General features: G+C 45.1%; 1 protein-coding gene across 1 annotated transcript in view; it reads left to right on the top strand.

Moving 5' to 3' along the window:
- Positions 1–22,552, top strand: part of LOC132473046 (voltage-dependent T-type calcium channel subunit alpha-1I-like) — a 236,334-nt gene that overhangs the window by 111,544 nt on the left and 102,238 nt on the right. Inside the window, exon 4 of the mRNA XM_060072985.1 lies at positions 3,871–4,004. Coding sequence (XP_059928968.1) covers positions 3,871–4,004 — 134 coding nt within the window. The remainder of the gene's footprint in view (positions 1–3,870; positions 4,005–22,552) is intronic.

Below are 22,552 nucleotides of genomic sequence, written 5' to 3'. Positions count from 1 at the left end.
AACCGAAAGCCCTGGATGACAAGTGAAGTCCAGTCACTCCTGAGAGCCCGAAACACCGCCTTCAAAACAAAGGACAATGTCCTGTACAGCGTGGCGAGAGCGGACCTAAGGAGAGGAATTAAAGGTGCGAAGGAGGCCTACAAAAGGAAGGTTGAGGGCCATCTGACAAACAACAACCCTCGTCAAGTGTGGCAGGGATTAAAACATCTCACAAACTATAAAAGCAGCCCCTCAGTGACCAACAGTGCCGACGCCTCACTGGCAGAGGATTTAAACCATTTCTTTGCCCGTTTTGAGGCTACAAGGCCCAACACAGACATGCTGACCCCTCCGACCACAAGCCAACACACACTCACTATCCAGGAACATCAAGTGAGTCGTGTATTCAGGTCAGTGAACACAAGAAAAGCCACTGGACCTGATGGAGTGCCTGGCGAAGTAATCAAAGCTTGTGCTGATCAGCTGGCAGTGGTCTTCACTAAGATCTTCAACTTGTCACTGACACATGCCATCGTCCCACCATGTCTCAAATCGGCTACCATAATCCCTGTCCCCAAAAATGTAACTATCAATAACCTCAGTGACTACAGACCCATTGCACTAACACCAGTGGTTGCAAAATGTTTTGAGAGGCTTATGACTCATCACATCAAAGAATGCCTCCCTTCAACCTTTGACCCATTCCAATTTGCATACAAAGCAAACCGATCAACTGATGATGCCATCTCTACAGCCCTCCACACTGCACTCAGCCACCTGGAACACCCGGGGACCTCCGTAAGGATGCTCTTCGTCAACTACAGCTCGGCCTTTAATACCATCATCCCTGACATCCTTGTGAGCAAGCTAGCTGCCCTGGACTTCCCCCCCGCCACCTGTGCCTGGATAAAAGACTTTCTTACAAATCGTCCGCAGTCTGTTAAAATTGGCACCCACAGCTCCTCCACCCTCATGCTCAGTACGGGTTCTCCACAGGGCTGCGTGCTGAGCCCACTCCTGTATGCCATCTACACTCATGACTGTACTCCCACCCACCCCACCAACACAATAGTCAAATTCGCGGATGATACGACTGTGGTAGGGCTCATAACCGGAGGAGACGAGTCGGCCTATAGGGATGAGGTGCAGCGGCTGGTGGAGTGGTGTGCTGCAAACAACCTGACCCTTAACACAATAAAAACAAAGGAGGTTATAATGGATTTCAGGCGTCACAGAGCTGACCCCGCCCCTCTCCACATAAATGGTGACTGTGTGGAGAGAGTCTCCACCTTCAAGTTCCTGGGAACTCACATCTCTGAGGACATATCCTGGTCAGCAAACACATCAGCGGTGGTGAAGAAGGCCCAACAACGACTCCACTTCCTGAGGGTACTCAAGAGGAACAAACTGGAGGAGAAGCTGCTGGTGACCTTTTACCGCTCCACCATCGAGAGTGTGCTGGCCTTCTCCATCACTGTGTGGTATGCTGGCTGTACAGTGGCTGACAGGAAAAGGCTGCAGAGGGTGATAAGGTCAGCCGAAAAAACTATTGGCTCTCCTTTGCCCTCCTTGGATGACATTGCCAGCTCACGATGCATCTCAAGATCAAGAAAGATCATCTGTGACCACCTCCATCCCGGCCACCACCTGCTCAGCCTACTGCCCTCTGGTAGGCGGTACAGGAGCCTGAAGTGCAGAACCAACAGACTGAACAAAAGCTTCTTTCCTTGGGCAATCAGGACACTTAACACCCATAAAACTTGAAACAAACATTCCTCACTATCTATATAGTGCAATATGCTTACGGCCTTTATATTTATTCTGACATCACCTGTCCTTGTCTTGTTCCAAATGTTTTTCTTATTTCTGTCTTTTTTTTTATTTATTTTTTAATTTTAACTTAAATTGCGTGTTTATTTATTTATTTGTTTATTTATTTATTCATTTATTTTGTATGTGTAATGCACCTTCAGTTGGCTCTCCCAATTTTGTTGTATAGGTGACTGTACAATGACAATAAAGTCTATCTTTATCTTTATCTTTACAATCACACATACAAAGTCACGCACACACAGTCACGCACACTCAATAACACACACACACAGTCGAACACACAAAGTCACACGCACCCAGCCACACACACACAGTCACACACACGCACACACAGCCATGCACACACAGTCACACATACACATACACAAAGTCATACACACAGTCACACATACTCACACACGCACACTTAGCCACGCACACACAGTCACACATACACACTCACACAAACACGCACACACAGCCACACACACCCCAGGTCCGTTTGTAGTGTGTTGTTTCCAGAGCCAGGGTTAGGGGGTTTGCTCCCACCGGGTGCCCTCCCTGCTGAGGGGTGCTCATGGTGCTGTGAGTAAGTCAAGTTTTAGAGCTAAAAACAGACACTGAATGGCATGTATCGTATTATATAAAACACACGCAGGCTTGCACATGCACACGCACACGCATACACGCACACATAGACGCACACACACACACACACACACACACACACACACACACACACACACACACACACACACACACACACACACACACACACACACACACACACACCACACATATCTTCGTTAACATCAAATGGTAAAAAGAAAAACATTAAAAAATATTGAGACCAAACTGAGCAAGGCGAGCATCAAAGCTACTTCGAGGAATGGAAAGAATGAAACAGCACTTCAATAAATGCCATGAAAGCCAACCTGGCAGTGAAAGGTCACTGGACCAATCAAAGGCAGTGTCAACAGAACCGATGTGTAAGAGCGAGAGCCAATCACAGCAAGACGTTGACAATGTCTACAACCTCAGACAGAAACAGAAACCATTTCTTTATATAGCTCTCTATTTCAGTGCTATCTCTCTATATGGAGTCCATGAATCTGTGTCGATTAATTACTTTTTGAGGGTAAATATGACTCGGATACGGACACGGATATAGCAGCACACACACGCATAGTTCACACTCAGTAAAACAAGTGTCAAAGGTTGTAACGATGAGACACACTGATATGTCACACTGGAGTTGTTTATCATCTCATTAGCAACACAATTAGAAAGGTGGTTTCAACATGGGGGCTAATGTGATATATCATGTGATCTCTGTGAGTTCCCATGTGTGAACACATCGGGAGGGTGTAAAGCACCCTGCTGTGAATAGAAGGTGCTAAACCGTCTGGAAGGCTGTTCGCGGAAGCTTGACTTTGAGGTTGGAGCTTTGAGGACACAAATACCTCCCTTGTATCTTTGTGTTCTTCAGAAGTTCCACGTGAACATTTTTATCCGGGAATAGAATCGGGTGTTGGCTGAGAACCTCCTGTCAGATTCTCGCTGAGATCGGTCGCCATCTCCCTCTTCATTAGAGTGGGACTAAATGATGCGGAGAGAGGAACAGACATTGATGATGTGACCGCCATCGCTAAGAGGAGGCGATCATTAAAGTCTCAACTATCCTCGGTTTTGGCACCGCAGTGGTTGAACGAGCGCCCCGACAATGTCTGGAGCGCAGAGGCGCTCACCAGCTCCCACTACGGCTCAAGACTCACCTGTTCAGAGTTCACCTGGACTCTGCATAGCCGCCTCCCTTACCCCCCCTCCCCTTTTACCCTCTTATTGTATGTTGCACGTCCTGTCACATAATTACAGTACTTAGCATGATGTAGCTTCTTATCCTAGCTATCTCTGTTTACTGGGGATGCGTTAACCTATTGATGGTTAGTGCTTTGCACTTCTGCCTGCACTCTTGCACTCTTCTTGGACTTATTGTAATTCGCTTTGGATAAAAGCGTCCGCCAAATGCCATGAATGTAAATTATGCAGTCCATTCATGCTCTCCTCCTCCTGCTGTAGGCCTTTGATGCCTTCATCTACGTCTTCTTCGCTCTGGAGATGGTGGTGAAGATGGTGGCCCTCGGGATCTTCGGTCAGCGCTGTTACCTCGGCGACACGTGGAACCGGCTTGACTTCTTCATCGTCATGTCCGGGTGAGCCTCCTCTTCCCCCTCCAAAGTCTCCTAGACAATCCCCCCCTCCCTCTCCATCCCCCCCCACCTCCCTCTCCATCCCCTGCCCCCCCTCCCTCTCCACCTCTGATGTACTGAGTCTCTCTGTATAGATTTTCTGATGCACTGCGCATCTCTGTATAGAGGTACTGACTTACTCGGTCTCTCTGTATAGAGGTATTGACTTGCTGCGTCTCTCTGTATAGAGGTACTGATTTACTGAGTCTCTCACACACACTGCTGTGGCCTAACACAACTCCAGTGACACTCGTGTGTCACTTCTCCGCTCGGAGAAGACAGAGGAGCGTGCCGCTGACGTGTCATCAGAGAGGTTCTCTGCTCCGGGTGGAGATGCTGGGGTTGTCCTGAGGGTAGGGGTTGACTGAACCGTCTGAGGGGTCGAGGTGACCTAACCCTCTGAGGGGTGGAGGTGACTGAACCCTCTGAGGGGTGGAGGTGACTGAACCCTCTGAGGGGTTCAAAGTTCAAAAGCTTTATTTGTCCAACATGTTGCCATATTAGAAAATTGTCTTTGATTGAAGGCAGTCTGTTCTCTAATTGTGTGTATGTGGTGCTTGTGTTAAGTAAATTAAGCACACAAGCTGTCATTACTACACACAGCCACAGAAGGCAGCATCTTTAAGACAGACGCGGAAGCCGCAGCTAAGACGTCACATAGGCCACGCACACTTCGCATAAACCACTCCTACTTCACATAGGCCACGCCTACTTGATTCATTCGCAGCGCCCGGAGCCAGAGGAGGGCGGAGAATCATAGGCGGACCCCGGGGCTTGAAGTAGCTCTACAGTATTTCTCTCTACGAGTGTTAGATACAATTCCCTCCCTTTTGCTTCATAGATACCATACCAAAATACTTTAAAGGGGACATATTATGAAAACAGCACTTTTCCTGGGATTTGGGGTGTTGTTGTGGGTAGATGGTGCTCCCACACGCATACAAACTTTGAAGTAAGTCAGTACATGATTTTTTGAGTGAGATACGCATTTCTGGAAGCAGCCCGCCTCCAGCTACCAAACGAGTGAGTCAGTTTCGGCGCCCCCTCCTACGTAGGAAGGAGCACATTTGAATATTACCTGCCACTTCCCAACTCCCCTCCAATCAGAGCATCGCTAAGATCGTGTGGACCAGCGGATGAGCAGCTCCGGCGGGTGGAACTCGGCGCTAGCCCTGCAGTTAAGCTCCGGGAGTACAATCCCTTTCTCTGGCGCCGAGCTCACCCCGCCGGAGCTGCCGCCGAAGGGAAATCGGGAGGAGGAGACACAAGGAGTAGAAAGGGATTGTACTCCCGGAGCTGAGCTGCCGAACTTCCGCCGAGCTACCCCAGCCGGAGCTGCTCGTCCGCCGGAGCAGGTAGTCCGCTGGAGCTGCCACCTAGCTTCAGCACCAGTTCAGCTCCCGGAGTACACCGGCCGAGCTGCCGGACTGCGGCCGGACGGCTTCGACGGCGGCCGGCAGCTCCGGCGCGGGGAGCTCGGAGGCAGTCCGGCGGCTCAGCTCCCGGAGTACAATCCTTTTCTTCTCCATGTCGCGGTTCATGGACTTCAGAGAGTCAATGCCAAAGTGACTTTGGCATCCTTGCCCCCAATTCTTCTCAACCATTGCCGAGATATCCCCCACTACAAGTCTTTACTTGTGGAAGTACCAGAGACGTCAGACACAGTCTTAATTATTCATAATATCATCCGAGGCGCACATTGCTTTTGGCCGTGATATTAGATCGATTATATAAACACCCGTATATAATATTATTATTATGCTATATTATATAATATAGATATAGAGCTCCAGGAGTCAGCAAACGGCAACAACCCCTTCTCCTCCATGCTGTGGTTCAGTCTGACAGCTCATTGGTCAATGGGCAGCAGCTTATTTGCATCAATGCTACAGACACCAGAAACAAAGTATTCTGAAGGGACTGAAACAGAGGGGAATAGCGGTAGACAATTTTTTTTTTCCTAAAAGCTATTTCCAGCAAACATGTTTTCTGGAACTCAAATACTATGTTTACTTTACCATAATATGTCTCCTTTAACACATAAAGTGAGTTAAAAGCAACCCGTTTCGAACTACTTTCAACAAGAACACGACACTTGTGTAAGAAGTATGTTGTGTGTGTGTGTGTGTATTGCCTTGGATATGAATGATTTTGTATAGAGAGATTTTTGGGCTAGAGGCACTCTGTATCTTCTGCCTGATGGAAGCAGCTCAAAACAGCCATAGAGGGGGTGGGAAGGATCCAGGAGAATGGAATTGGTCTTCCTTTCCACTGCTTGAGTGTGCAAGTCTGAAAGCTGTTTTTGTTGGATTCTGGTTATCTTGCTTGCCTGCTTAATTATCCAGGCCAGTTTTCCCTTGCATCTGCTTGTTAGGAAGCTGTACCAAGATGTAATGTTGAAGGAGATGAAAGATTTGATCAGTGTCTGATAAACTGTTAATAAAGTGTCCTTTCTGACATTGAACCCTTCAGCTTCCCCAGGAGACACATGCGTTGTTGGGCTTTTTTGTAAACTCCTTCTCCGTTCTGGGTGAAGGACAGGCGGTGGTCAATCTGGGTGCCAAGGTACATGAAATGTTTAACCTGTTCAACCACTTGCACCTCCAGTCTTAAAGGTGTGGAGAGTGGATGTGGGGTTTTGGGTGCCCAGCACCTATGGCAACACAGTTCTTTGGTCTTGCTGATGTTTAGTTGCAGTGAGCTCTCCTTGAACCACAGGGCCATGGTGCTGATATACTGCCTGTAAGTGGACAGGGTTTGCTCATCTGTCAGGTTGGCCAACAACGCCATGTCATCAGCATATTTTAATAGTTTTAGTCCAGTGATCTTGCAGGTGATCTCATTTGTGTAGATAGAAAATAGAATTGTTGACAAGACACATCCCTGTGAGACTCCTGTATTTAAAATGGTGTTGGTAGATGTCACACCATGCACCCTCACATGCTGGGGTCTGTTCATTAAAAACTCCTTAATCCAGAGCATCAGTTTTGGGTTGACTTGTAGCTGCTGAAGGCGATGTAGAAGTGTGTTGATATTTACTGGGTTGAAGGCTGATGAAAAGTCCATGAATAGAATCCTGACAAAGGAATGTTGGGAGTCAAGGTGCCTTGTCACAGTGTCCAGGAGAGCTAGACTGGCATCCTCCACAGGCAAACTGCAATGGATCCAGACTTTCTCCAACCATGGTGGTGAGTTCCTCTGCAACAACTCTCTCCATACATTTGCAGAGGATAGAGGTGAGTGCCACAGGTCGGAAATCGTTCAGGGCTTTGGCAAGAGGCTTTTTAGGAACAGGAATGATGGTAGTCTCCTTTCATGCCCTGGGAACAAAGCTAGCATCCAGAAATAGCTGAAAGAGTTGCGTCATCACACCACCTAGCTGGGTTGCACACTCTTTCAATACCCGTCAGCTTTTGTAGACTTGAGATGGGATAAGATTGAAACAACCCTCTTCTCCTCTACACAGATGGATTCAGAGGGGTAGTTGTATGTGACCCCATCCTCCGCAGAATCAGTGCTGTTGAATCTGGCATAGAAGGTGTTTAGTTCTTCAGCAAAGGCAACAGGGTCAGGGCATTGTATCTTGGCAGCATCCTGAGTTCTGCCCATCATGGTGTTCAGACTCTTCCAGGCATCCCTCACATCTCCACTGGTGAACTTCTTCTCCATTTTGTCCTTGTATTTGATCTTGGCAAGCTTGGTCTTCTTCTTCAGCTCCCTTGTGAGATCTTTGACACATTGTTTGACTCCTTGAATCCAAATTCTTTTTTCCAAATTGAGACAGTGTTTCAGATCTCTGGTGACCTCGGCTTGTTGTTGGCATGGTGCTTGATCTGTTTGGTTGGAATAACACAATCAGCACAAAATGAGAGGTAGGAACATATGGATTCATTCAGCATGTTTAGGTCACCATTGCATGCTTTGAGGAATTTTCCCAAATCCGTAAACTGAAAACATCCTCTCAGCCTTTCTACAGAATCATTCTCCAAGACCTGGATGGTTTTGGTCAGGATTTTGTGTGTTTTTAATTTGTGTCTATAATTATGCAGTAGTAAAATTACATTATGATCTGACGACCCAAGGGCAGGGCGGGGCTTTCATACATATGCACTAGGAATGTTTCCTAGACATAAATCGAGCGTCCTGTCCAAACGTGTTGGAGAAGTCAAATATTGCTCGAAATTTGGGAGAAGTGCGATGACGTCACAGCTGTTGAAATCTCCAAGCAAAAACACAGGCTGGTCAGTTGCCCAGGAGATGGGATTGTTGTAGCATTCCTAAATGCGCTCTGCTGCTAGCGCATTGTCAGGGCCAGGGACATAAACAAGAATTACAGTCAGTTGTTGAAATTCAGGGGGAAGATAGTGGGGATGAAACGACACTGTCATGATTTCATAGTGGCGTGAGCAGTGCCTCTCACGCACTTTGAAATTTGTTGCCCATCTGTCATTTACAGCCATGCATAGGCCACAAACTGATTGATTTCCCTGTTCTTTCTGTGTCCCGCTCAAAGCGGTTGAATGTGAAGCCATATAAGCATACTGGGTGCAGGTGACTGAACCCTCTGAGGGGTGGAGGTGAGTGAACCCTCTGAGGGGTGGAGGTGACTGATCCCTCTGATTGGGGGAGGTGACTGAACCATCTGAGGGGTGGAGGTGAGTGACTGAACCCTCTGAGGGGTGGAGGTGAGTGACTGAACCCTCTGAGGGGTGGAAGTGACTGAACCCTTTGAGGGGGGGGGGGGGGGTCAGTGACTGAACTAGGGCTGCAACAACAAATCGATAAAATCGCTAAAAATCTATTACTAAAAGCGTTGGAAACTAATTTGTTGAGTCACGCGATTAATACGTCACTCATAGGCGTTGCACTGTTAACAGAGGGTGTCGGCGCGGTATTGAAAGGTAGTAAAAGGTAACAAACGCAATTTGACTTGGTAGTACATTTTTCACCACCACCTCAATATAAAATTAGTTTCCATTTTTTTGTTTGCATGTTTTAACTTCACCTAGCCTAAAAAAGAGTATACGGTGCTAACAGGACCTGAACTGAGTAGCCATTAGAGTTGGAATTCGGTGTTACACCGAATTCTGCGACCCACCGAAAAGTGTGACCCCAGGGGGCGCTTGTCAAGGGGTAGAATGTCGAGCGGTCTTAGGATCAGCACAAAAGGGCAGTGGTGCAGCAAAAATTACTTTTATTTACATTTTCAGAGCATATACAGAGAGCATGGCCTAGCTTCTGCCTTCTAGCTCCCCCCTTCGGACTGACACGGCTCCCTTATATGGGCTGACCCGAGATTGGTGCATACCAATCCCTCAAATATCAGCGGGGGTGTTTACATATCAAATCAACAAAATATGCATCAAAACTGGTCAAAACAAACGTATCTTAAATGAATTAAACTACAACACCTTAGATAATATTCGTGCGTCTATACCCGCCACTACTTACAAATGATATATTCCAACAAAGATAATTGATTTGGCGGAGACGCAACGGCGTCACTCGCACACGCCCCGCACCATATAGCTGTCCCCAGTCGGGCGCGCGCTTCCTAGAAGCCGCAGGGATCGCACAGCTGACCACGGCGGTGAGCAGTTCTACTTTTTACCACTCCATAAACAAACCCGCCCCACGATCGCATCATACACCAAACCCCAAACAATATGCAGACACTATGCAAAAACTTGATTACGGGTTAATCTTGCACGTCAGATAAATGCCCGGTGCGGCCTCAATACGGACGCGTGAGGACGCGCCAATAGAGTGGCGAAGTCACGCCTCTTCCGGTAGGGCTCATGGGACCTATGAGATCGAAAAATATGAATGGGTGTCAATGGAGAGAAAATAATTATTTTCTGGTCCCGGTCTTTATATGCCCTGGATTACACATATGTTGTTTGTGGATTTAAAGGATAATTTTTCATGCAAAGAGTTCGACCGTTTATTGTGCAATTGTTCAGATAAAGGCTGTAGAGAAAACACAACGAGAAAGACTACACGGCTCGTATGTGACGTCACGCTCCCTGCGACTGGCGTGGAGAAGACCGACAATCTTCCCATCGGCATAACTGAAACTCTGCACGTGCCCCGATTTATAATGGTTTTCACCTCTTTCGATGCTTTTATCCTCCCCTTGGAAAAAGCGGCGAAGTGGGGCAGAGAGATCGCCATCTCTGTGCCGAGTTCCAAGGGCGGGTGTGGTGACGTATATCATATGCGTCGAGAGCAGCGAAGAGCTGTAGTTCACAAAGCGCCGCTTTGTGAACTACAGCTCTTCGCTGCTCTCGAATTTTGCCCCGGTGTAAAATAATAAAAATGAGTCCTTATCCGTGGATATGTGCATTGCAACTGCATGTCAATGTTGGGATGTGCATGTGTTTAGAATATTGTGAAGATCACTGGGAAATATTTTATAAGCAATCTTGTCCATGTACAAAATATTAGAAATTGCATGTGCCTAGAAAGGTAAATCAAGGCTGAAAATGATCTAAATAGTGCAAGATAGAATTATTTTAGTGGAAAAAAATTGTCATTGACACATACACAGGGTTTGGGAGATGGGGGCGGGCCGGGGTTTGTTGTCCGTTGCTGTGGTTACCGGTGTTGAAGTGTTCCAATGGTTTATTAGCGGTGGTATCTAATAAATCGCTCTCTAATCAATACTTCATTCACTGCCTCTTCCGTGGGCATTACAATATTATGAATAGTTCTCTGACGTCTCTGGTACTTCCATAATTAGTTTAAGTCATTATTATATTGCCAAACATGCTCGCTAGTGGCGTGCACCTGTCATAGCTATGTTGCTGTGTCCTGTTCCCGCCTCACCATTGGACTCGCTGACAGGGGCGTCGCCGTCAACCTTGGCTTTTCCACGGAAATGGTCGGTTAATTTAGCACATTTGGCTGCGTCTTGCTCTAACATTTTTTTCCTTTTCAACCTCAACTTCTGAGTGCCACCCAATTATTTTTCCTCTCCACCACCTTTTTGACATTTTCATATTTCGGTGTAACTTCAGTGAGATCAACGAGAAGTAAGTGACCCGGCCGTGTGTCAGGCTGAGCCAATCAGAAATGACAGACCGCGGAGCAGTCCAAGTTGGGAGGGGCCGTTCGGCCGCTCGCTTTGGCCGCTCGCTTTGCCCCCATACACTGTGGGGGTGCTCCCCCCTCTAAATTGACAGTAATACATCGGCCCCGTTTCACCGTCAGGCAAGAGCTCCGTTTCGCGCTGTAAGCAAATATCCGGCCGCAGGCCGTCCCAAATCACGGCTTACTTAACTTTTTCATTTTTTTTTTACATCTTTTACAACAAAAAATATAATATAAATATGTAATAAAAAAAAATAAATAAATAATAATAATAATAAAAAAAAAAAAAAAAGAATTACGGCCGGCTCGGCCTGAAATCGACCGGCCGTTCGGGAAATCTCCCGAACCTCCCGATGGCCAGTCCGCCCCTGCAAAGCGGCCTCACATAAAACCTAAAATTATCAAACTTCTTCACGAACATTTTTAGTTTTCTTTGCATGAAAAATTATCATTTAAATCCACAAACAACATATGTGTAATCCAGGGCATATAAAGACTGGGACCAGAAAATTATTATTTTCTCTCCATTGACACCCATTCATATTTTTCGATCTCATAGGTCCCATGAGCCCTACCGGAAGGGGCGTGACTTCGCCACTCTATAGCCGCGTCATCACAGCGCTGTTGCATATTTTCTGCAATATGCACGAGTTTGAAGCGTAGACAGGCATGACAAAAACATACATGAAACATAAGATCTCCCCCCAACCAATTACCTTTTTATTAAAGGTGCTTAATAAATACATTTGATTGATTTGATTAGCATTTTACAGACCCATACAATGGATAGGGCGTTTAGTAGGGTCCTTCACCGTTGCTTCTTTACCCATAAAAAGCTACAGTCATGGTTAAATTCCGCTGATTTACCTTTGAGCATTTCCTATTATAGGCTTCTATGTAAAATGCTGTTTAGAATTAATGTTAGTATCAAGAAAAGAAAGACCCACCAGAGATCATTTTCTGCTGTTGCAGAAAATGTGCAACAGCGCCCCCTTGGGTCACACTTTTCGGTGGGTCGCAGAATACGGTTTAACACCAGCAACATTTTCCGCCTTTTCCCCTCAGAGTTCTGTACAGCTGAGTTTCTAGCTCTATGAGGGAATGGGTAAATGCAAGTTTCCGCAAACATGGGTTGACAACCAGACATTTAAAGACTGGCTGAAACCTGTGATGGGAAATGACCGAGAAGCTTTTTGCTCGTTGTGCAAAAAAACGATCAATGTGACATGGAACGGCATTAAAGCGATTAAATCACACAACGCTTCGAGCATTCACCAGCAGCGGCTTCGTGCGAAGGGGGAGCAGCTCTCTATTAGAGGTCTGCGCGGGACACAATATTCACTCCCGCTCCCGCCTTGTACAGTGCCGCTCCCACCCGCTCCTGGAAAGAGCTGTAATTTTTAGTCCCGCTCCCGCCCGCATCTATGATATTATATCCCGCTCCCGCCTGCAAATGCCCGCAAGGATGGATGTTCACTTTCTGTCTCAGGAAAGGCCTGTCCATTGGCTTGGAAAAAACAAGCGCGCACATAATTCATTAGGCTACCAGTATTGGTAACATATTTATTGGTAAGCCTGCATGTTTTCAACCATACAAAACATTAAATAGGCCTCAGTAACTGAAACACGAAACAGTCACATATTAAAAAATAAAAACTCTGCAGGTCGGTACTAGGGCTTTGACTTTTGCCCAAAAATCATATTCGAAGTTCGTTTGTTTATTAATATTAATATTCCACCGGATGTTTGGAGATGACATGTCTCCCCTCAGATGCCACAAAATCACCTTGATAAATTACCTGTTTTCCGTCTTGTCATCGTTGCTATTAAATTAAAAATGTCTCTTTTTACTTAATTACTTACTTTACTTTTTTACTCTTTTTAATGTCTCGTTTTTCGCCGCTTTCTATGACGTCTTTCTAAGCCGCTGTTGGAAGTGTCGGGTCAGCCATCTCTTCTTCGTTCGTTACCAGACTACGAGTCTGGTAACGTAGTTATGGAAAGCCAAGAAGGCCACAATCCGGCCCTAGAATGGAGCGGTAAAAGTGCAAAACCGCACGGATTCCGTACGGTTTGGCAAGAATTCCGTACGGAATCCGTAAGGTTTTGAATGACTAATAGCCGCGGCTATTAGTCATTCACTCCGGCTATTAGTCATTCACTCCGGCTATTAGTTATTCACTCCGGCTATTAGGTATGCAGAACGAGCCCCTCCCTCTTCTTTGCTTGACCACTAAGTTTGAAGGCTGTCTAACCAATCAGAGCTGCAGTGCCTCGATGTTTCGCTGTAACATAAAGCTGTGTTGTCTTTACTAGTTTCACTACAATGTAATGACCACCATTAGCTAGTGGAAAATACATTTGTGTCTAGTACAGTCATAGGCGTCGATTACGGGGGACGGGGGGGACATGTCCCCCCCACTATTTGAAATATGAATTTTGTCCCCACCACTTTTAAAAATGTGCAAACCAATTGCGACTGAAAAAATCCCCACATACTCAACCGAATTCGTCGAGTCTAAAATCATGCGATAGGCGCGCACGAATACATCATTTATTAGATAGACCTACCTAATAAACCGTTGGAACACACACGACCGGAACCCATAGCAACGCCGGTAAACAAACCCAGACTCCCGAGAAGCCCAATCCCTATGAGCTCCCCGCGCTACGGCCATCCGGAGGCGCACAGAGCTTTTTGCCATGATGTTATATATACAATTATATTATATGATATACTATTATATATAGAGCTCCGAGAGTCGCAAACGGCAACAATCACTTTCTCCTCCATGCTGCAGTTCACCCCGGACTGCACTGCACTGAGTTTGACGTTGAACGCTGATTGGCTGTTACGTTACACATGTCACTCAGTGGCCACGCTGTTGAACGCTGATTGGCTGTCATCACGCGAAATTCGTGTCAAAGTTCAAATATTTCAACTCGAGCGAATTTGTCGCGCCACAAATCCTCGTGAACGCGCTCCCCTGTGCACGGCGAAAGTGTGGCGCGACAAATCATCCAAAAGATTCGCCCGATACGCGTCTATAGTTCACTTTGTATGGGATCTTGTTGCCCCGTCGCGTTTGGTGTGAACGCACTGGAGAAGTTTCAAGATAGACAGCCAAAATTGACATTTTTATTCAGAAAATAGCCGGTCCTTTTGCTTCCTGTAAAAAGCATGTTTGTGACACGATATGGATACATCATTTAGCCTGCATGTGGAGGGCCACATAAGGTAAGAAATTGGTTTACGTAAACTTTGCTGCTGGTTCTGTTTGCTCGTGATGACCTGGCCAAAGGTTACCCACGGTCCTAAGCAATTGTGATCTGATTCTGGTTGGGGCTCCAGCTAGTATGCATTGTATAGATTGCAGCTAGTAGCAGCTACACACGGTGCGATTGCTATGCCAATGTGGTTATAGTTGTTTTGTCTGATTGAGATATGTGACGACTTGGAGCCTGGTAGGCCTATCCTGACATAAATATGTTCTCGCATAACCTGTGTGATTATCCTAAACTGTAGGGGATTTTATCTGCGGGCAATTTGCTAATGATGTTGCAATGAGTGAAGTCTACATTGGTCCTTCGCAAGTGTTTACTGGTGGTCAGGATTTGGCAGATGCAATTCTCCTCTGGGCGCTTGTTTTTTTTATTTTTTTTAATGCAGCATAACATATGCTACCAGCAGCCCTTGCTCGTCTTCAAAAGGCTGATGCTCAGTACCTCGTTTCATTTCGTACCCCCTTTACAGTCTGGCATTGTTTGTCTGGTAAACTTTGTTGATGTCAAGATAAGTGTTAAATTGCCAACACTGTTCTTTGTCCTGTGTGTATTAGTATTACATATCCCGAGCCAATACCATGGTGTTTCCAACGCAGTTTTGCAAAACAAGCCAAAACACAAACTGTGTTTTCAACTTATTGTTCGAATAGGATTTTCAACACCTGACTATACACTGTAGAGCATATTGTAATGCAGCGTTGAATGGATGAATAGATACATAAGGGTACCCAGCACTTTTCAAACCACACTCAAGCTTATGGTTATTGTCCCCACCACTTCTAAAAACAAACTGACGCCCTTGAGTACAGTGATACATTTGTATATGTTAGGCTATATATTGAGATGGCAGTGTGCGAAATACCCGACAATATTCGGGGATGTCCTCATCCCCAGATTGTTCTCGATATGCAGTAGCCAGCTAGGCCATAACATTACATAACATGAACTGAATAAATGCCAGGTATATAGCATATCGGAGACGGGCACACAATCAGTGCATTTGCAAATGAGAGCCTGCAGTATGACCGATCTTGTGGTGTGTGTGTGTGTGTGTGTGTGTGTGTGTGTGTGTGTGTGTGTGTGTGTGTGTGTGTGTGTGTGTGTGTGTGTGTGTGTGTGTGTGTGTGTGTGTGTGTGTGTGTGTGTGTGTGTGTGTGTGTGTGTGTGTGTGTGTGTGTGTGTGTGTGGAGCAAGTTGTTGAAGGAAGTGTTTCTACTTGACGTTACAATATTTCATGGATGCAAGCAAGCCAAGACAATCAATCTATATCTATAGCCTACATGACAAAACACACACACACGCACACACTTTAAACACACTGGTAAAGCAATAGGAGCCTGCATTGGCTAAAGTTGTTGCGATGCACGTTATTTTATAACAGGGAGGGGCAAAGTTGTGCATAACAATGCAAACACGACAATAATTGGCACCGTTCTTGCGCACTCAGAAGAACATGAACTGAATGAATGCCAGGTATATAGCATATCGGAGACGGGCACACAATCAGTGCATTTGCAAATGAGAGCCTGCAGTATGACCGATCTTGTGACATTATTGAACCATCCATCTACAGCTAATACGATCAGACAGATACATCATTGATCACATATAAGCCCATTACAAGCCCAACATCACCACGGCAGGTGCGCTCTCTCTCGCACATTCACACAATCACTCCAACTTCTCCAACTCCAAGGCAAGACTGTTTCACTAAGACCACAAGCAACCACAACTAAACAGCCTACATATCCACAACAATGCACAACAATCAGTTCATTGCGTCTATCTTCTGTTTGACGCACATGGCTAATTTGCATACTTGCACATGACTGTCGGCTCCGCTTGTCAAAGAAATAGAACGTATTTGTGAATAAATGCTTTTCATTCTGAATACTGGACTTGGTGAGCTTAAATAGGCTACATTTAAGTGACCTTTAGTGAGATGGCCTAAAACGGAATACAAATTAATTATTCTAGGACATAGGCTTTCAGGATCAATGTAATGCACAACTTTGCCCCTCCCTGTTATAAAATAACGCGCATCGCAACAACTTTAGCCAATGCAGGCTCCTATTGCTTTACCAGTGTGTTTAAAGTGTGTGCGTGTGTGTGTGTGTGTGTGTGTGTGTGTGTGTGTGTGTGTGTGTGTGTGTGTGTGTGTGTGTGTGTGTGTGTTGTCATGTAGGCTATAGATATAGATTGATTGTCTTGGCTTGCTTGCATCCATGAAATATTGTAACGTCAAGTAGAAACACTTCCTTCAACAACTTGCTCTACACACACACACACACACACACACACACACACACACACACACACACACACACACACACACACACACACACACACACACACACACACACACACACACACACACACACACACACCAGGCACGTGCAGAGGGGGGGGGCTATGGGTGCCCGAGCCCCTGCCCTTTTCCCTCTGAAGGACCAAAGTGCCCTTTTGAGTGGTCGTTTAAATTTTCAATGCTTTGTAAAATTACACATTAACATGTGAATCAATTATTCGAGTATAAAAATGTCTAAAAGTAATGATACAGAAGTAAAGTTTGTAGCCTACTTTGTAGCCTCGTTTACCGGCGCTCAGTGCGCTGCTGCCGCTGGGTGACGTCATAGGCTATCAACGTGACCTTTCACAATTTGCCTGCCTGCAAGATGCGCTTGTTGTTTTAAGAGACGGTACAACGCAGGGTAAGATCACTACAGAGTCAGACACAGACAGTTGTTTCCAAAACCATAAAGTTGATAATGCTAAATAAACTGTAACAGTTATCTCGTTTTGTAGTGTCATTTTGAAGTATAGGCCTATGTTTGCCAGCAAAAGCTTTTCAACTAGCATCGTTTTAACTGACCTGTGAAAGTGGCTACCACTCGGTTTATTTTCTATAGCCTACCAGCTAGCTATACAGCTAACCTATCTGGGAAACCTTTTGAAATTGCAAAGGGAAAGCATACATCGTTATATTTAATCTGTATACTCTGTAGTAACTACTTGGCCACATGCCATGGCCAAATCCGTTTCATGTCTACTCTGTCTCAGTGTCTCTGGCAGAACGGGGTGAAATTGGTTTTATATTCGACATTCGTCTATTTTCCGGGGTTGTATCTGTAATAGCGTCAAGTGCTTAGGGACCGTCAAAAAAGTGCAACGTCATTTTTTTAATTCTTAATAACTCACTTGAAATTATTCCTATCAACATCAAACCACTTCTGATGTGTTTATGTACTCGTTTTGTAGTCCCCACTACCCCTTGTTTTAAAGAAAAACTTTTAATTGTTTTTAAAAAATGCAAAAGTTTTCAGTGCATGTATTGCATCCATATTTAAGGCTTTATTTTTAATAGCTCACTTGTTCTTACAGATATCAACACCAAACCACTTCTGACGTGTTCATAAACTCATTGTGGAGTTCCCACCACCCTGTGTTTAATAGAAAAACATATTTTTTATTTTTTTAAGTCATACGTATACATTGTGTATAGTTAGGCTAATTCATATTCAAGGCTTTTATTTTGTAATAGCTTAATTGTTTTTATAGATATCAACACCAAACCACTTCTGATGAGTTCATGAACAAACATGTGCCCTTTTTTGAATTTGAGCCCCTGCCCCTCAAAGGGTCTCTGCACGGCCCTGACACACACACACACACGACTCTCTCCGACCACATGTCACAAGATCGGTCATACTGCAGGCTCTCGTTTGCAAATGCACTGATTGTGTGCCCGTCTCCGATATACTATATACCTGGCATTTATTCAGTTCATGTTCATGTTATGTAATGTTATGGCCTAGCTGGCTACTGCATATCGAGAACAATCTGGGGATGAGGACATCCCCAAATATTGTCGGGTATTTCGCACACTGCCATCTCAATATATAGCCTAACATATACAAATATATCACTGTAGGCTACTAGACACAAATGTATTTTCCACTAGCTAATGGTGGTCATTACATTGTAGTGAAACTAGTAAAGACAACACAGCTTTATGTTACAGTGAAACATCGAGGCACTGCAGCTCTGATTGGTTAGACAGCCTTCAAACTTAGTGGTCAAGCAAAGAAGAGGGAGGGGCTCGTTCTGCATACCTAATAGCCGGAGTGAATAACTAATAGCCGGAGTGAATGACTAATAGCCGGAGTGAATGACTAATAGCCGCGGCTATTAGTCATTCAAAACCGTACTGATTCCGTGCGGTTTTGCACTTTTACCGCGCCATTCTAGGGCCGGATTGTGGCCTTCTTGGCTTTCCATACCTGTTCGCCATGAAGGGGCTTATAAAAATAATTCACCGCCGGAAGTTGTGAAGTGCCCATGCAAGTGAACGGAACGTTGAAAAGACCCGTGTAATAAGTATATATATATCTGGCCACTGTATATTCGGCCACTTGCTGACGTCTTCAACCCACTCATTAATAGTACACGGATCTGGAAGTCGGACACCATTGTCAAAGTCAACTTGTTGAAGTAAAATTCGCGATCTTGTGTTGATAATTCCCTTGCATAGCTTGACAAGCTGTTGATCTCTGCCATACTTCTGTTGCCGGACTGCGCGCGCATGCGTTCTACGTCATCATTGTGTACAAACAGTAAAAGGGTCTATTTGTGGCGTACTACAAAATGCATACTATAAGTATGAGTATTCGGATTCAGCCCTGGATTGGGCTTTGCAAGGTTTGTTTACCGGCGTTGCTATGGTTACCGGTCTTGAGTGTTCCAACGGTTTATTATGTTTCTAATAAATCGCTGTCTAATCAATACTTCATTCACTGCCTCTTCCGTGGTCATTACAATATTATGAATAGACTGCGTGGGGTTCTCCGACGTCTCTCCCTCTTGGCCTGCCCATAACAGGTTCGAATATTAAGGGCTGCCTAATATTCGTTCGAATTTTGATTTATTTTTTGATATTCGAATTATATTCGAATCACGAAGTTCGAAGTCAAAGCCCTAATGCACGCCCACAGCGAGCTTTAGTGTGTGCGACCACGACTGTAGGCCTAGGCCTATATAAAAGTGTTGTACCTTCACTGTCATCCGTCTAGTAGTCCAACCAAAAACTCTGTCAGCTGCTGCTGCTGCAGATGGTGTGCAGACGGGCTCGGAGTCAGCACTGCGTGCATCAACAGTCATTCAAAGCAGCGGTAGTAATCACACAACCGGACGGTGTAGAAAGTCCTGTCAGTTAAAAATAGTAATCCAGTATTTAAATCCATGTTAAAATCTGCAGGATATAGAGCTAGTTAGCTTAAAAAAAAGTAACAAACAGTGTCAAATGTGACGTGTTCAGATCGGCTCAGTAATATGATTGATGTTTTCAAATGCAACACAAAAAAAATGAAATTTGACATTTTGGCGAAAACTTGTTTTTCCCAGCAATATAAAATAGATAGTAAAGATGGAATTATGACCTGTTTAATGTCCTATCTTGAGCTATGATCATCTTATCAGCAATTAAAGCAATAATACAAGTTCTATTTCAACAAAATAATAGAAAAGTATCAATAGTGGTATCAATAAAGACTTGGATCGTTAAGGAGTCTCAAAAATGGTATCAATATCAATAAAGATTTAGGATCTCCCGTCATCTGAGAGAAATTTAGATGATACATTTATTTTTAACTGTTAGTATTTACCGGTTAAAGATCTTATCAGTTAACCGGTTAACCATGGACATCCCTTATATACTATATATTTATAAATATATATCATACATTGTATGTTTTTTTTTTTGTATTATCCCAGTTATGCTTTTTTATATTTTTATCATTTAAAGGTTGGGTATGGAATTCTCTTTTTTGGCAATTTTTGCAAAATTACTTGAAATCCTTATCATAACCCACTTACAGCCACTGAGTTAGAAGTACTGACATGAAAATTAAACAAGCCAATCATCTGTGGAACAGGCAGGGCTCGAAAAAAACTCCAGCCAATGATTTCCAGAACCACCCAGTGGCATTGGACAGTAAGTATGTCAATCAAACGGTCGTATTGCACTCCCCCTCCCCCGCTCCCCGCGCATAACCCCTTCATGCACGTACTCAAAGCTCGTGACCCAGAGCAAGCTTCTGTTTGTTGTTACCCTGCGGTAGCTACTGGAGCTAGCTATCTCGTGCATCTGTATTCGCGCTTGTGCATGATTGCGCGTCCATGTACTTGGAATGGGTGGAGTCAGAGTCAGCGTTGAAGGAGAGGGGGTAGGACCATTTGAGTTGTGTATTTTCAAAATCTGCTGGCGTTTCGCAAATCCCATACCCAACCTTTAATATTACTTTGAATCGTTTTTCTGAATAACTGTCAGACAGCTTTTGACAGGGGATGAAGATGTTGGTCACTGCAGTATGTCACTACTTCACTAACCAACTAAGTCACCACTAACCTACCATGTTGCTATAGGGGAGTTTTGAAGATAGCAGAATAAACACTCAGAACTCAGTACTAATATGGAACGTATGGCCTCATGGCATAGAGAAGGAGGATGAGTGAGTGATTAATTAGGGCTAATTGTTCATAGCTCATCAATTAACATCCCGGGTTTGGATTTAGATTGGATAATTCAGCAATGAAGTACATTTGGTGATGATTTATCTAGATACTCCCTCGACGTTTCCATTTATTACACAGCATCAGAGAATACAACACACACACACACACACACACAGCACACATACATGCACACAAACACACACACAAACACAAACTCATGCAGCAGGTGTTTCCAGCTGCCACTAAACAGATAAAAGTGTTTGAGATGAAGGGAGGCTCGCCAAAACAAGACAGTTAGAGAGAGAGGGGGAGGAGAGAGAGGGGAGTTAGAGGGAAAGAGAGAGAGAGAGAGAGAGAGAGAGAGAGAGAGAGAGAGAGAGAGAGAGAGAGAGAGAGAGAGAGAGAGAGAGAGAGAGAGAGAGAGAGAGAGAGAGAGAGAGAGAGAGAGAGAGAGAGAGAGAGAGAGAGAGAGAGAGAGAGAGAGAGAGAGAGAGAGAGAGAGAGAGAGAGAGAGAGAGAGAGGGGCAACACTGGCACACAAATGTCTCTCTCTCTAAAAGCAGAGGGCTGCTTGATGTGTTCGGAAATGGACCGGAACACACACCCTCATTTACATGCCAAACACACCTATGCACAAGCACACATCAAAACACAAACTGGGGGTACATAAAACGACATGCATCCAGTGGCACACACAGGCGTAACATGAGCACACAACCTAACATTAATAACAATACGTTTTAATCAGGCCTTTAATCCTGAGGCTCTTCAGCAGCGGTGACTCAGTCTATGCTCATGCACACGGTCGCACTCATCCACACCGTTCAGCGAGGTGCCACTCATCAGCCCCCCCCACACACCCACACTCAACAACCCCCCCCCCCCCAAACACACACACACTCATCAGCACTCAAATCCCTCCCCCCCCTACAGCTAGCCCTGGTGGAGTTGTTGATACTTCAGCTGAACACCAGCTGCAAGCTGAGCTGAGAACTGTCCCGCTCACACGGCAACAACAACAACAACATCAACAACACCGACTGTTTCCTCTCATCCTTTAGCTCTGATGTTCATCACTTCATCAGCCTGGCTCTTCTGCTCTCTATCCTGCTCTCTCATGCTCTCTCTCCTGCTCTCTCCTCCTCTCTCTCCTGCTCTCTCCTCCTCTTTCTCCTGCTCTCTCTTTCCTCCCCTCCTGCTCTCTCTCCTGCTCTCTCTCCTACTCTCCCTCCTGCTCTCTCATACTCTCTCCTCCTCTCTCACCTGCTCTCTCCTCCTCTCTCTCCTGCTCTCTCTCTACTGCTCTCTTGTGATCGTAGATGTATTATCTAGAAGACACAGAGAGCAGCGGCCTTGCGTGCTGAGGTGTTCTGTACCCTGAGGTGTTCCATACTTCCATACTGGTTCGGGATGAGCCGACCAGGTTAAGGAAGCCTGGGAGATCTCTGGAGTGAGGACCAGCAGGCCGTCTTTTCAGACCATCTATGTGTTTACATACATCTGAACACCTGCAGTGTGTTTCTTAGTAAACCTTAAGGTGCAGTTACTCAAACTATATATGAGGAATGGAAGTTAGAGCAGCAAACACATTTAGCATCGGACACATACATACACACACAAAAAAA

Source organism: Gadus macrocephalus, chromosome 2 (genome assembly GCF_031168955.1).
Source record: "Gadus macrocephalus chromosome 2, ASM3116895v1".
NCBI lineage: Eukaryota > Metazoa > Chordata > Actinopteri > Gadiformes > Gadidae > Gadus > Gadus macrocephalus.
The sequence above is the reverse complement of the archived record's forward strand: the minus strand, read 5'-3'. Positions and strand labels throughout refer to the sequence as shown.